This window comes from Ambystoma mexicanum, chromosome 4p (genome assembly GCF_040938575.1).
Source record: "Ambystoma mexicanum isolate Mex_15411 chromosome 4p, UKY_AmexF1_1, whole genome shotgun sequence".
Taxonomy (NCBI): Eukaryota; Metazoa; Chordata; class Amphibia; order Caudata; family Ambystomatidae; genus Ambystoma; species Ambystoma mexicanum.
Genome location: NC_090927.1, coordinates 90227422 through 90243961, shown reverse-complemented (window position 1 = coordinate 90243961; position 16540 = coordinate 90227422). Strand labels below are relative to the sequence as shown.

Here is a 16540-nt window from a genome sequence, read left to right as displayed (position 1 = left end):
GAGGTTTACATGACTTTTCCCCGCAGGGCATGGACAGAGCTCTAACAGGTGAGTGCCCTGCATGTCCTACAGTTTTGTTATTTTTTGTGCTTTGTATGTGCTAAAATGCCATTTGCCAATAATATTGCCGAACAAATGTTGAGAAGGCATTTGGTTGTTTGGAAATTACAACATATGGAACCGCGTGCACGATAGGCCACATCTGATGTGCCACCAAAGTGTCCCGCAAAACTATTTTGTAAAGTTGGCCACCAGACACAACGAAAATAGAAAAGGGCCTCTTCCGAGAACTGCCTTCCCCACTATCCTGATGGCCATTTTACTTTGTGCAAAAAAACCTTTCTCATGGCAGGAACCAAGCCTTTTTTTCACAAAAAAATGTAGAACCTTGAATTTATACCATTTTGCAAATGGGAGTAATGCCAGGAGTTGTGGGTCATACCATGTGGTAAAACCAGGGTGTTAGGGAGAATTCTCTGTAAAGGCTAATTTCCCAAACCTAGTGAGTCCCCCAGCAGTTTTGCTGGATTTTTGGGGTTTATTTTTTTCTCCTGCTAAGAGTGAGACTCTTTTCCTCCCACTCTTAGACATGATTTGAGGTGTTCCTTTGACTTTGTATGTGTTTTATGGGCTATGGGGTCCTTTACCCCATAGGGCTTCATGTGTTTTTGGTATATGGGTTACACAGCACCCTCCGTGCCGTAAGCCAGGGGTGTTGTAGCGACCCCCAAACATAAACTCCATACCCTGGGACTGACTACTGTCTCCCAGGGCATGTAAAGTCACCATTGGCTTTACTAATCTCAAATTGTGAACAGAACCAGTACAAACCATCCTATTGTGGACGTACTGGTCGGGGCAATTCGATTGCCTGGGGTCTGTTGTTCGAGGGGGCACTGTCCAGTCCCCCCCAACCGAGATTTGGCTGGTGGCAGTGGATACTACTTTTTATATTCGACCGCGAACATATTCCTATGGGATTATCCCATTGTTCGAGGCTACCACTTTTTAAAATAGCCTCGAACATACCGCCGGTTTATTAAATTAATATAAATTCACCGGTTGGTATTTATTGCGAAACTTGGTTCCAAAATGGCGTTTGTGTTCACTTCTGTGACTCCAACCCAAGTCGAGCCCTTTATTGCACTTTTTGGCGGGCTTCTCCACAGAAGCCTCCAAAAGTAGTGCCCCTCTGTCTGGGTACCACAGGGGGGATGGGAGGGGGGTTAGGCACCCTGGACTGAGTTGCCTCGGCAACTCAAGTCGCACTCTTGTGTGATTGGCCCAAGTGGTGAGCCACCCGGCCCACCACTTAGCATGTTTGAGTGACAGCTAGGCTGAATGAATGGGGATTTTCTGCATAAAAGCAGGGCTTTGGGGACTGGAACTTCAGAAGTCGCCACAGGACCTAAAGAATCCGAGGAGGGAGAAGCCGAGCCGACCTGCAACGCCGACACCACCGGTGGAGCCCTGCTGAACCGTCTCACCACTTTTACCGACGACAGAGGAGATCTCCAGTCCGGAGAGTCTTCTTCCATTGACTGGTGGGGATAACCAGTTTGCCCGTCTTTTCGCCTTCCTGGACCATCTCATGGCCGCTTTGCCCGTGCCAAGCACCCCGGCAACCGGAATACCACGGTTTACCACTACCGCGAAGAAAAGGGTGGTACCTTGTAACCGGGAAACTCTGCGGCTGGTTTCTTCCCTGGCAGCGCAACAACCTTCAGCTTTCCTCCATGTCGAGACCTCCTCTTCCTCTGGACTAAACACTGACTTGCACCCGCTGCCAGGAACAACTGCCCCCGCTGGAGCGTTCTTCCCACTTTCAGGTACTGTGTCCCGCCTGGCTTCCCTTGCGACAGATCGTTCGGGGTGACAGTAAATCCTCGACTTTCTAACCTGAGTTAGCCTGGGACCTGTTAACTAACTTTTCCTGACTTGATCTCAATCTTTTTGTGAACTATTTACAAAGACTCTTTGGGCATAACCCCACTGTGTGATCCTGGACACATTTTGCTTGCTCTCTCTAAGAGTGGGCCTGGCATTTGAACTTCCTTGCTCTCCAGTAGACTTTGCCTAACCTGCCTCACTGTGGTTCTTTGAAAAGTATTGAAATTTGTGTGCTTTCATAACTCTGCCTTTTTCCCTCCCTTTTTATTAACTTATTAGAGTGCCATCTTATGTTAAGCGCTCACCTCTGTCTGAAAATAAGTGGTGTTTCTCATAAAGACTTGTCTCATATGTAATTAGGGTTGTATATATATAATAGTGACTGTGTGTTGAATTTATTTACCTCTCTTTGTGCTAGTGTAATTTACAAGTGTGTCTTTAAATAAATAATTATATACTTTTACATCAAAGCTCTGGTCAGTGTTTGCTTGTGCTACTGCATCTCTGTACCTATTGTGTATACTCTATATACTGCCTAACTCATCTTGAGAGAAGTCTGACTGCTCAGCCACAGCTATCAGGTAAATCTGGGCGGTACAGACTGCTACCAATTGGGTTTACTGCCAACCACCTGTAGTCCTAAATCTTTTGCAGTGGCCCCTAAGGGAACTGCACAGGTTTCTGCCTAAAACAGGGGGGTTCTGGGAGTTTCTCTACTACCGGCCTATATCCCAGGTTAGAGTCTCAACCAGAGTCTTTAGCTCACCATCCTTTCACAGATAGATATTTCCACTACATATCAGTCTTTGTCCTGCCCAAGGGCAGTCCAGCACGGAAATGCCTGGCAATTCTCTTCTGAACAAGAGTACCAATAACAACCCCAGACACGTGTTTCGGGCCTGGTTGGTCTCGTCAGTGAGGTGGAGCTGTGCCTCTCTCAGCACAGTGAGCAAGTGTTCCACGTCTGGGGTTGCTGTTGGTAATCTTGTTCAGAATAGAATTGCCAGGCATTTCGCTGCTGGACTACCCTTGGGCAGGACGAAGACTGATATGTAGTGGACATTTCTCTTCTGTGAAAGGATGGTGAGCTAAAGAATGTGGTTGAGACTCTAACCCGGGATATAAACTGCCCCAGTTTTTACCATCACCATCGTGGGGCCATGGTGGGATGGGAATGGATCTTCATCAAACCCACACAGAGAAGAATTATGCCAGATATTGGGGTACACGCTGCTTCACCACTAGTATCATTCAAAGGCAATCACAGAAGGAGCTGAGGGGCATGCAGTTTCACTACTTAAGTGGGCGATGCATCACAGCTTTAAGTGGGGCGGGGCTAGCCAGAGCAGAGCCCTGGCAGGCTCCGACAATTGTGTCTGATACAGGGCCGTACCGGGACTCACTTATTTCCCCTGCTATGCCCAGCCCACTAGAAACCAAGGGCTTTTTCTAAAGCCTGAAGCTCCCACTTATTCCTGAGAGCTTCGGGCTTTGGAAAAAAGCCCTGCCTGCTTTTTCATTGCAGCAGGGAAACCCCCTGCAAGGCATCCCTTTCATTAGAAATGCTGTGATCATAACCCTAGCGCCCCAGGTGCTAGTGTGATGATCAATGCAAAAGTGCCACAATTAGGCGGCAACACTTACGTGATTTGAATGCGGTATAGGGGCATGGCACCACAATTAAGAGGCAAAGTTTGCCTATGCTGAATACATCCTGTAAGGTGATGGCCCTTTTGCAAAAAAACAGGCTGCATTCAGCGGAGGCAAGTGTTGTATCTTAATTGTGGCACCACACCCCTTTTCGACAACACCCCTCTAAGAGCACCGACTCGATTTGGTAGGCCACTTTAAGCTCTGGATACATATATTACAGAAGTACCTGGATCGGGGCTTGTGCAGTGCTTTCCACATCCTTCGCAGCACTTCTTTCTTCCTTCGCAGTCCCCATCATCTGTGCAGTTATCCGGGGTGCTATAATCTGTACAGGGGAGCTTGGCAGCTGGGCACGCACCCGGTTTTACTATCGCAAGGAACATAAAATACATTCTTTTGATCATCTATAATTATTTTCACACATCCTGCACAACATATCTCAGTGTTAATTATTTCAGAAGTCTGCAGTGGAACTTGCAAATTCAGTGGGGAGTGAGGTTTACTTAGCTAGCAGAGAGGTGGGACAGGCAGGATTGCGCCCCAATGTAAGTGCAGTCGCAGAGAAAAGTGAGCCATTAGTAAATATGGAGCTGGATGACAGAGACTCTACTGGCAAAGTGAGCCACAAGCAGAGTGCCAGCATTACCCAAGCTAAGTGCTTTAGTGACAGGGTGTGTCCCCATTATCCAGGCTATGTGCTTTACTGACAGGGTGTGTCCCCATTATCCAGGTGAGTGTTTTACTGACAGGGTATGTCCCCATTGCCCAGGCTAAGTGCTTTACTGAAAGGGTGTGTCTCCATTATCCAGGCTAAGTGCTTTACTGACAGGATATGTCCCCATTACCCAGGCTAAGTGCTTTAATGACAGGGCCTGTCCCCATTATCCAGGCTAAGGCTTTACTGACAGGGTGCGTCCCCATTGCTCAGGCTAAGTGCTTTACATGAAGGTTGTGTCACCATTATCCAAGCTAAGTGCTTTACTGACAGGGTGTGTCCCCATTATCCAGGCTAAGTGCTTTACTGACAGGGTCTGTCCCCATTATCCAGGCTAAGTGCTTTACTGACAGGGTCTGTCCCCATTATTCAGGCTAAGTGCTTTACTGACAGGGTGTGTCCCCATTATCCAGGCTAAGTGCTTTACTGACAGGGTCTGTCCCCATTAGCCAGGCTAAGTGCTTTACTGACAGGGTGTGTCCCCATTGCCCAGGCTGAGGCTTTCCTGACAGGGTGCGTCCCCATTACCCAGGCTAAGTGCTTTACATGAAGGTTGTGTCCCTATTATCCTGGCTAAGTGCTTTACTGACAGGGTGTGTCCTCATTATCCAGGCTAAGTGCTTTACTATCAGGGTGCGTCCCCATTACCCAGGCTAAGTGCTTTACTGACAGGGTGCGTCCCCATTACCCAGGCCAAGTGCTGACAGGGTGTCCCCCCATTATCCAGGCTAAGTGCTTTACTGACAGGGTGTGTCCCCATTACCCAGGCTACATGCTTTACTGACAGGGTGTGTCCCCCATTAATCAGGCTAAGGGCTTTACTGACAAGGGTGCATCCCCATTATCCAGGCTAAGTGCTTTACTGACAGGGTGTGTCCCCATCACGCAGGCTAAATGCTTTACATGAAGGGTGTGTCCCCATTATCCAGACTAAGTGCTTTACATTCAGGGTGTGTCCCCATTAAACAGGCTAAGTGCTTTACTGACATGGTGTGTCCTCATTATCGAGGCTAAGTGCTTTACTTACAGGGCGTGTCCCCATTACCAAGGCTAAGTGCTTTACATTCAGGGTGTGTCCCCATTGCCCAGGGTAAGTGCTTTACTGACAGGGTGTGTCCCATTGTCCAGGCTAAGTGCTTTACATTCAGGGTGTGTCCCAATTATCTTGGCAAAGTGCTTTACATGAAGGTTGTGTCCCCATTGCCCAGGGTAAGTGCTTTACTTACAGGGTGTGTCCCCATTGTCCAGGCTAAGTGCTTTACTGACAGGGTGTGTCCCCATTATCCAGGCTAAGTGCTTTACTGACAGGGTGTGTCTCCATTACCCAGGCTAAGTGCTTTAATGACAGGGTCTGTCCCCATTATCCAGGCTAAGTGCTTTACTGACAGGGTATGTCCCCATTACCCAGGCTTAGTGCTTTACTGACAGGGTATGTCCCTATTACCGAGGCTAGGTGCTTTACTGACAGGATGTGTCTCCATTATCCAGGCTAAGTGCTTTACTGACAGGATATGTCCCCATTACCCAGGCTAAGTGCTTTACTGACAGGGCATGTCTCCATTATCCAGGCTAAGTGCTTTACTGACAGGGTATGTCCCCATTACCCAGGCGAAGGCTTTACTGACAGGGTGCGTCCCCATTACCCAGGCTAAGTGCTTTACATGAAGGTTGTGTCCCCATTATCCAGGCTAAGTGCTTTACTGACAAGGTCTGTCCCCATTATTCAGGCTAAGTGCTTTCCTGACAGGGTGTGTCCCCATTATCCAGGCTAAGTGCTTTACTGACAGGATCTGTCCCCATTATCCAGGCTAAGTGCTTTACTGACAGGGTGTGTCCCCATTAGCCAGGCTAAGTGCTTTACATGAAGGTTGTGTCCCTATTATCCAGGCTAAGTGCTTTACTGACAGGGTGTGTCCTCATTATCCAGGCTAAGTGCTTTACTGACAGGGTGCGTCCCCATTACCCAGGCTACATGCTTTACTGACAGGGTGAGTCCTCATTATCCAGGCTAAGTGCTTTACTGACAGGGTGCGTCCCCATTACCCAGGCCAAGTGCTTTTCATGAAGGGTGTCCCCCCATTATCCAGGCTAAGTGCTTTGTGTTCCCATTATCCAGGATAAGTGCTTTACTGACAGGGTGTGTCCCCATTACCCAGGCTAAGTGCTTTACTGACAGGGTGTGTACCCATTATCCAAGCTAAGTGCTTTACTGACAGGGTGCGTCCCCATTACCCAGACTAAGTGCTTTACTGACAGGGTGTGTCCCCATTACCCAGGCTACATGCTATACTGACAGGGTGTGTCCCCATTTTCCAGGCTAAGTGCTTTACTGACATGGTGTGTCTCACATTATCCAGGCTAAGGGCTTTACTGACAAGGGTGCATCCCCGTTATCCAGGGTAAGTGCTTTACTGACAGGGTGTGTCCCCATCACCCAGGCTAAATGCTTTACATGAAGGGTGTGTCCCCATTATCCAGGCTAAATGCTTTACATTCAGGGTGTGTCCCCATTATCCAGGCTAAGTGCTTTAATGTTAGGGTGTGTCCCCATTACCCAGGCTAAGTGCTTTACTGACAGGGTGTGTACCCATTATCCAGGCTAAGTGCTTTAATGACAGGGTGTGTCTCCATTATCCAGGCTAAGTGCTTTACTGACAGGGTGTGTCCCCATTAACCAGGCTAAGTGCTTTACTGACAGGGTGTGTACCCATTATCTAGGCTAGGTGCTTTACTGACAGGGTGTGTCTCCATTATCCAGGCTAAGTGCTTTACTGACAGGGTGTCCCCCCATTACCCAGGCTAAATGCTTTACTGACAGGGTGTGTACCCATTATCCAGGCTAAGCGCTTTACATTCAGGGCGTGTCCCCATTATCTTGGCAAAGTGCTTTACATGAAGGGTGTGTCCCCATTGCCCAGGGTAAGTGCTTTACTTACAGGGTGTGTCCCCATTGTCCAGGCTAAGTGCTTTACTGACAGGGTGTGTCCCCATTATCCAGGCTAAGTGCTTTACATGAAGGGTGTGTCCCCGTTGCCCAGGGTAAGTGCTTTACTGACAGGGTGTGTCCCCATTGTCCAGGCTAAGTGCTTTACAGACTTGGGGCCTAATTCATGGACTTCTTAGCACACTTTGCACTAGTGCACTGGTGCAAAGTGACTTTAACTGCCAACGAATACTGATTCGCAGAGTGGTACAAAGTGTATTTTTGCAGTACAAAGTCAGTGTGAACTGTATTTTTGCAGTGCAAAGTCTGTGCTAAAAATTCCATGAATCGGGCCCTTGCTATCCCCAATACCCAGGCAAAGTTCTGGACATGCATGGTGTGCCCCCATTTCCCATGCAAAGTGCTTTACATGAAGGGTGTGTCCCCAATATCCAGGCTAAGTGCTTTACTGACAGGGTGTGTCCCCATTACCCAGGCTAAGTGCTTTACTGACAGGGTGTGTACCCATTATCCAAGCTAAGCGCTTTACTGACAGGGTGCGTCCCCATTACCCAGACTAAGTGCTTTACTGACAGGGTGTGTCCCCATTACCCAGGCTACATGCTTTACTGACAGGGTGTGTCCCCATTTTCCAGGCTAAGTGCTTTACTGACAGGGTGTGTCTCCCATTATCCAGGCTAAGGGCTTTACTGACAAGGGTGCATCCCCGTTATCCAGGGTAAGTGCTTTACTGACAGGGTGTGTCCCCATCACCCAGGCTAAATGCTTTACATGAAGGGTGTGTCCCCATTATCCAGGCTAAATGCTTTACATTCAGGGTGTGTCCCCATTATCCAGGCTAAGTGCTTTAATGACGGGTGTGTCCCCATTACCCAGGCTAAGTGCTTTACTGACAGGGTGTGTGCCCATTATCCAGGCTAAGTGCTTTAATGACAGGGTGTGTCTCCATTATCCAGGCTAAGTGCTTTACTGACAGGATGTGTCCCCATTAACCAGGCTAAGTGCTTTACTGACAGGGTGTCCCCCCGTTACCCAGGCTAAATGCTTTACTGACAGGGTGTGTACCCATTATCCAGGCTAAGTGCTTTACTTACAGGGCGTGTCCCCATTACCAGGGCTAAGTGCTTTACATTCAGGGTGTGTCCCCATTGCCCAGGCTAAGTGCTTTACTGACAGGGTGTGTACCCATTATCCAAGCTAAGTGCTTTACTGACAGGGTGCGTCCCCATTACCCAGACTAAGTGCTTTACTGACAGGGTGTGTCCCCATTACCCAGGCTACATGCTTTATTGACAGGGTGTGTCCCCATTTTCCAGGCTAAGTGCTTTACTGACAGGGTGTGTCTCCCATTATCCAGGCTAAGGGCTTTACTGACAAGGGTGCATCCCCGTTATCCAGGGTAAGTGCTTTACTGACAGGGTGTGTCCCCATCACCCAGGCTAAATGCTTTACATGAAGGGTGTGTCCCCATTATCCAGGCTAAATGCTTTACATTCAGGGTGTGTCCCCATTATCCAGGCTAAGTGCTTTAATGACAGGGTGTGTCCCCATTACCCAGGCTAAGTGCTTTACTGACAGGGTGTGTACCCATTATCCAGGCTAAGTGCTTTAATGACAGGGTGTGTCTCCATTATCCAGGCTAAGTGCTTTACTGACAGGGTGTGTCTCCATTAACCAGGCTAAGTGCTTTACTGACAGGGTGTGTACCCATTATCCAGGCTAGGTGCTTTACTGACAGGGTGTGTCTCCATTATCCAGGCTAAGTGCTTTACTGACAGGGTGTCCCCCCATTACCCAGGCTAAATGCTTTACTGACAGGGTGTGTACCCATTATCCAGGCTAAGTGCTTTACTTACAGGGCGTGTCCCCATTACCAGGGCTAAGTGCTTTACATTCAGGGTGTGTCCCCATTGCCCAGGGTAAGTGCTTTACTGACAGGGTGTGTCCCATTGTCCAGGCTAAGTGCTTTACATTCAGGGCGTGTCCCCATTATCTTGGCAAAGTGCTTTACATGAAGGGTGTGTCCCCATTGCCCAGGGTAAGTGCTTTACTTACAGGGTGTGTCCCCATTGTCCAGGCTAAGTGCTTCACTGACAGGGTGTGTCCCCATTATCCAGGCTAAGTGCTTTACATGAAGGGTGTGTCCCCGTTGCCCAGGGTAAGTGCTTTACTGACAGGGTGTGTCCCCATTATCCAGGCTAAGTGCTTTACTTACAGGGCGTGTCCCCATTACCAGGGCTAAGTGCTTTACATTCAGGGTGTGTCCCCATTGCCCAGGGTAAGTGCTTTACTGACAGGGTGTGTCCCATTGTCCTGGCTAAGTGCTTTACATTCAGGGCGTGTCCCCATTATCTTGGCAAAGTGCTTTACATGAAGGGTGTGTCCCCATTGCCCAGGGTAAGTGCTTTACTTACAGGGTGTGTCCCCATTGTCCAGGCTAAGTGCTTCACTGACAGGGTGTGTCCCCATTATCCAGGCTAAGTGCTTTACATGAAGGGTGTGTCCCCATTGTCCAGGCTAAGTGCTTTACAGACTTGGGGCCTAATTCATGGACTTCTTAGCACACTTTGCACTAGTGCACTGGTGCAAAGTGACTTTAACTGCCAACGAATACTGATTCGCAGAGTGGTACAAAGTGTATTTTTGCAGTACAAAGTCAGTGTGAACTGTATTTTTGCAGTGCAAAGTCTGTGCTAAAAATTCCATGAATCGGGCCCTTGCTATCCCCAATACCCAGGCAAAGTGCTGGACATGCATGGTGTGCCCCCATTTCCCATGCAAAGTGCTTTACATGAAGGGTGTGTCCCCAATATCCAGGCTAAGTGCTTTACTGACAGGGTGTGGCCCCATTTCCCAGGCAACGTGCTTTACATGAAGGGTGCATGCCCATCACGCAGGGTAAGTGCTTTATATAGTGTCAACAAATTGTCAAAAGCTGCGAGAACGAAAACAGCCGAATGACCTGTTCTTTGGGAGGTACCCATTCGAGAGTCCGCAGCTGCACTTTAGCTCACTGTACTTTTCACAGAAGGGAAATATCCATTTGCATATCTGTCTTTGTCCGCCCATATGGGTAGTCCAGCACTGACATGCTATGGCAATTCTCTTCTGACAAGAGTACCAACAGCAACCCCATACACGTGTTTCAGCCTTGTTGGGCCTCATCAGTGAGGTGGAGCTGTGCCTCTCTGAGCACAGTGAGCAAGGGGTTGACATCTGGAGCACCCTAGGAAATTAGGGTGACTAAATCTAAGTCCCTTAAACAATCAAAAAATAGTCATAGTTGCCCCTGTGCGAGAACCAACATGGTAAATGACCTATTCTTTGGGAAGGTACCCACTTGAGAGTCCGCAGCCACACTTTAGCTCACTGCACCTTTCACAGAAGAGAAAAAACCATTTACATATCAGTCTTTGTCCTACACACATGGACAGTCTTTATATAGTGTGCCCCAATACCCAGGCTGTCCATTGTACAGGCTAAGTGCTTTACATACAGGGTATGTCCCCATCACCCAGGGTAAGTGCTTTATATAATGTGCCCTCAATACCCAGGCTGTCCCATTGTACAGGCAAAGTGCTTTACACGCAAGGCGTATGTCCCCATCACATGTGCTAGATAGGGTGCATCGCCACTGCACAGGCTCAGTGCTTTGCAGGCAGGGTGAAGCCACATTTGCCTGAAGAAGCACTGTAGATGCACTGTGTGTCCCGTGTTCGTGTAAGTGCCCACTTCTACTGGCAAGAGGTGCTCAACTGACACAGCTGTGGTGCTTGTCTCTCTCAACTCACATGGTTAGTCTGAATTCAGAATTTGTTCCATCTGCCATCTAGTTCTAGTTAGCTTTATTTCGTGCTCGTACATGGGAATGGGGTGTCTTGGCGCTAAATGTTAAACAGACACATTCGATCCTCCTTGGGGTCTATACAGATCTTGATTGCCACCGGAAGTCCTTACCTTTCATTATGCAGGCCCCCCTACAACTGAAGCAACAGCAGTGCTGACTCTCAGAACAATTCCTGCCACTCTGGCACTCGTCCGGAGCAGCATCGATGCACTCACATATGCTTCTTTCATAGGAGGGGCAGGAATTCAGCTGATCTGAAAGAGAAAATGGCTGCCATGAAAGCACATGGCGCAGCCCCAAAGGGGCTCAAAGCACCAAGTCCTAACAGGGCGGAGAGGCTGAGCCCCTGTCCCGCTTGCTGCCTCAGTAGGGAGGCGCAGGCAGGAAAAGGAAGTGGGGCCATATGCTATAGCCCCTGTGCAGGGAGAGCAGCCTCTTTGCAAGTAAGAGTGCTCGGGTGAAGCTGGCCCAGAGACTATGGGTCGTTAGTCTTTCAGCCCGGGTGAAGGTGAGAGCATCGGGCCACAGATATGTCCGCCTCTACCGTAGCTTCAGAAGTATATATTGAAGGAAAGGCATAATGCCCCGCCAACTTTCGGGCTTTAAAGTAAAGAGTGGCTCACGCAGGAGCAAACAGACCGAGCTAGCAACAGCGTATTTTAGAGATGGTTTCACTCTGTAATTGTTTGCTTTATGGAAGCTTACGGTTACCACTCCAAGTGGGAACTTTGTGATTTAATGTGAAAAGGCTTTGTCTGCTGCACTGATCTTTGTCCAATAGTTCACTGTTGGTGCTTTCCGGGCCCTTTGCAGTGCTGGCTAATGGGCCGACTCTAGAACTCTAGCCGGATCTCGGAATCTGGCTTGCCTCTGCCCCAAGCCCTGCCAAACAACAACTGCTTACTCTGTTCTCTCCTTCTCTCCCTTGCTGCCTTTTCCTATCTCATCCCCTCCTCCCCTTACTTTCTTCTATGCACTTACTCTATCAGAATTGTCCATGGACCTAGTATGATAGCAAGCTCGTCTCTCTCCTCGCCGCTCCCCTTCCCTCACCCCCAGCACCATCTGAAATGTCAAGAGGCCTAGTACAACAGTCACTTGTTTTGTTCCTTCCACTCCCTTCCTGCACCCCTCTCCGTCACCTTTTGTTTTTCTCCGGCTCTACCAGAAATGTCATCAGGCCTAGTACGGTAGTCGACTGTCTGTGTCTATTTCCTTCCCACTCTCACCCTCCCTTCCTTAGCTATGTCTTAGCTCTTGCACTATCTGAAATGTCCTCAGGCCGAGTACGATAGTTAATTTCACATCCTTAGTGTTCATGGCCTGTAAGAATATCATTGTAATTTCCCTTGTTCCCTCCCCTGCCTTGAATAGCTTTGAAACACGTTGTGTACAGTGCGCTTGCACGTAATGTAATGTGCTGTATGCAAACACACTGTGCACACAGAGCCTGTGTGCACAGTGCGCTCCACAGAGCACATTACATCACGGCGGCCCAGTGGCATACCGAGGGGGAGCAGCTGCTGGACATTTGTCAGTGGGACACCTCTCCCGTTGGGCACCTCAATGAGGGTGCCCAACGGGAAAGGTGTCTCGCTGGTAGGGCAATGTGTTCTGAGCAATTCCTGCTCAGCACGCTTATTGTCCTGGCAGCAGAACACCTTACCCGTTCCGAATGGGAGAGGTGTCCCGCTGCCAAGACAATGTCCCAAGGAGCTCCGGGCAGCGGAGGGGCTCTCACATTGCTCTGTGTAAACAGAGCATTATAATGTGAGCCATCAGGCACTGATGGGAGCGAGGTGGGTACTATTAGCTGGGGCTTTTGTATTTAGAAATGTGAATGGGAGGGAGTGATAAGTGTTCATACTGTTGCACGCTTTATGAAATAATGACTACGGCTTTTGTTAGGCTGATTTTGAATGCAGGAGGGGGGGAATAAAACTAAAGCCATGCTCATATTGCTCAACTTATGTCTTTGACAATGTGTACAGTGTATAGTTAGTTTACTCTCAAAGGCTAGTTTATTATGTAATGTGGTTTGCTTCTAAGGCATTGCTATAATGTAAAGTATTATTTAAGCACATGAAATTCAAAGCAAAACCTTAATAAATATGTATTTCAACTAAACCTGGGAAGACAGGGTAAGTGCTTTACTGACAAAGTGTGTGATCCTGGGCAAATCATTTAATGGCACTGTGTCTTATCTGCAGCTCTGTAAGTGATTCTGATTCACTTCATAGCTTATATTAATATATAATGCTATTATTAAAAAAAAGCCTAATGACTATAGAGTTGCTCCATATATAATAATAGAGCAATTCATATATTTTGCATCACAAAGTTATCTGCCACTTGGCTTACTTATGGCAAGTTATTCTAAAGTCACTTCCATGGTGCCTCCAAGTATCGCAGACTGATGATGCTCCTTGCAATCGCCTTTTCTGTGAAGTCACTTCTGTTGGTGCAATCCAAATGCAAATGAGGAGGTTTGCATGTATTTTGCCCCAGAGCACCTGGACGGAGCTCTCTATAGATTCGTTTTCTGCATCTGTAATGATCCTGCGTGTATGGTGTTACTCCCTAAGATATCTGAAAAGTGGCGTGTGCTGCAACCTGTAGGAGTCCTGAGAATGGGATACTTACCCATGTGTGAAATGATATCACAGGGGGCAACAAGGGGGCTCTCTTATGATGACCATGGTCTGCCCCCAGAGAGAAGAGTGGGCTCTGGGCAGCGTGGGCCCTTTTCTATGAGATAAGTTAGACGTGGTTGATAACCTTGGTTAGGGTGCTCCTTGTGTAAATAAATGAGTCACAGACTTATCGTCAGTCTACCAGCTGAATAGCTTGCTTTATATAGGCCAAATGTGGTTCAAATATCAAACGTTACATTAAAAAGGTCCTAAGATTTAGGATAAGACAGTCAATTTACATTTGTTACATAAATGGTGGAGCATCATACATTAGGTCACCTGGGCGTGAGTCAATTCACATCTGGTAAATAAATAAATAATTATTACCACTTGAATCACTGTTAAAACCGGTCAATTCACATTTGTAACATAAATGGTTGAATATCATAAATTGGGTCACTTGGGAGTGGTTCCATTCACCTCTGGTAATTCATTATTAATGCTTGAAGTACTTAAATCATTCAGTTCACACTTGTAATATTAATGGTTGAATATCTTACATTGCATCACCTGGGAGTGAGTCAATTCCCCTCTGTTAAATAAATAATTATTAGCACTTGACACACTGTTAAATCAGTCAGTTCACACTTGTAACATTAATGGTTGAATATCATACATTGGGACACCTGGGAGTGAGTCAATTCCCCTCTGTTAAATAAATAATTAATTATTAACACTTGACAGACTGTTAAATCAGTCAGTTCCATTTGTAACATAAATGGTTTCATATCATACATTGGGACACCTGGGAGTGAGTCAATTCCCCTCTGTTAAATAAATAATTAATTATTAACACTTGACAGACTGTTAAATCAGTCAGTTCCATTTGTAACATAAATGGTTGCATATCATACATTGGGTCACCTGGGAGTGAGTCAATTCCCCCCTGTTAAATAAATAATGAATTATTAACACTTGACACACTGTTAAATCAGTCAGTTCACATTTGTAACATAAATGGTTGCATATCATACATTGGGTCACCTGGAAGTTCGTCAATTCACCTCTGGTAAATAGATAATTAACTATTAACACTTGAATCAGATAGAGTCCTGACCTCTCCTAGCTAAAGCGTTTAGATAACCTGACCTGACTTTCCCCCCCTTTTTCCTCTGTGAAATGTAAGTACAGCAAAACTTCCCCTTGAGGGGGGACCAAGAACACTACAACCCGTAGTGACTAAACCACTACACTTACGGAGCCCTGCCTGCATCAGCAGCCACCCCAGAGGGAAGGGAAGGGGGAAAAAAACAACCAGCACTGCCCGGTTTTGTATTACTTGAAGTCTGTTAGTTTCTGCTTTGCTGCGACCTGTCAGTAGACTACAACAGTAATCTAGTTTGGAAGAAAGTCCCTTGTCCATACGTGCAAGGCGCCTAGATTTTAATTCCAATAGCGCCGTCTCTGTCCTATAGCCTGCTCTGAATCCCAATTGTCGGCAGTCCAGGATGGGAAAGTAATTAAGATGTTGGGCCACTTGCCTATATGCTACCCGATCCAAGATCTTCAAAAGGAATGCTGTATTTGTGATAGGCCTATAGTTTAAGGGATCTCCCATGGGAAGACCCAGTTTTTTCAGGAAGGGGTGACCCATGGGTGTTTAAGATCTTCCAGCAAATGACCCTCCATGAGCAAGGTGTTCACAAATGTGCAGATTGCTATAAGCAGGGTCAGTGGACAGGTTTTTATGATGACAGTTGAACACGGGTCTCCTTTACAACTAGTGGTTTTAAGGTGAGCCACTACCTCTGCCAATTCCTCCAGGGAAATAGGGGAGAAGTTGAATAGAGGAATAGTGGGACATCTTTTAAAACCCTCAGAGCTCATCCTACTCGCATCTATTAGGGTGGCATCTTTCTTGATAGATATAATCACCTTGATTCCCTGCAATTTTTTAACATGGCCCACACCTCCAGCAGCAGCTGAGAGATGTGCTGTTCCTGCTGGGCCACTGGTGGTATACGAGGACACCTTCATTGAAACTCCAAGGTGTGTCTGTGGTCGAGAGCATCCAGCAACCATCGATCGGTGGAGATGTTTTCCCACACGCTGACAAGGTTCGCCAGCCAGCCTCCTACCAGAATGCAGGGGTGGGTGCCTGATGTTTCAGCCGGTTCAGTCCTGCTTTGTGGCAGGCATGCCACCCTGACGACGGTGGTGGCCACCTCTAAAGCCTTGGAATGACCCATGTAGTCTTCCTGGGTCGTGGAGCGGGGGGGCTGGCGGTAAGAGGACGATCCACTGCCGAAACTCCTCAAGGACCTCACCTTCCTGAAGGATCTCCATTGCCTCAACCCGCTTGTCCTCAGGGAAGAAATCCAGGATCAAGGCCATCTTGTACCAAAGTTCCCGGTCATACCTGGCCAGGATCGCTAGGGGGTTGGCTGCCTTGACAGTAGTCATCACTGAGTAAATAACTTTCCCGCCCACAGGGTCCAACTTCTTCCCCTCGCCGTCCGGTAGAACAGATGCTGACGACAACGACGGGTTGGACGACTTCTTCCTTGCCGCGGCCAAAACCACTGAATCCGGCGATGGCTGCGACGGCAGGCACCCGATACTTGTTCTCAAGCCTTTCTCTCTTAGCCGGTGCCGAGGAGGGATTTTTCAGGAGCGCCAGCCTGTCATCCTATACATCATCCAGGAGTGGAATCGACAGAACGGTCTTCCTCTTCGCCTCCCAGCATTGGTACAGGAAGCCCTCCTGTTTCTTCTCCTCTGGGGTGAGCTGTAAAAGTTCAGACGCTTAGGCAATCATGGAATGGAAAGATCCCACTTGGTCCGGTGGAGACGCCCTT

The 16540-nt window shown here is 47.8% G+C and overlaps 1 protein-coding gene across 1 annotated transcript in view; it reads right to left on the bottom strand.

The window, feature by feature from the left end:
• The window catches only part of LOC138452780 (WAP four-disulfide core domain protein 8-like), a 139537-nt gene extending 123392 nt beyond the window's left edge, over positions 1 to 16145 (bottom strand). The window contains exons 1-2 of the mRNA XM_069605121.1: positions 16010 to 16145; positions 3770 to 3910 (exon numbers count right to left, since the gene is read on the bottom strand). Coding sequence (XP_069461222.1) covers positions 3770 to 3910; positions 16010 to 16145 — 277 coding nt within the window. The remainder of the gene's footprint in view (positions 1 to 3769; positions 3911 to 16009) is intronic.
• Positions 16146 to 16540: the final 395 nt, after the last annotated feature.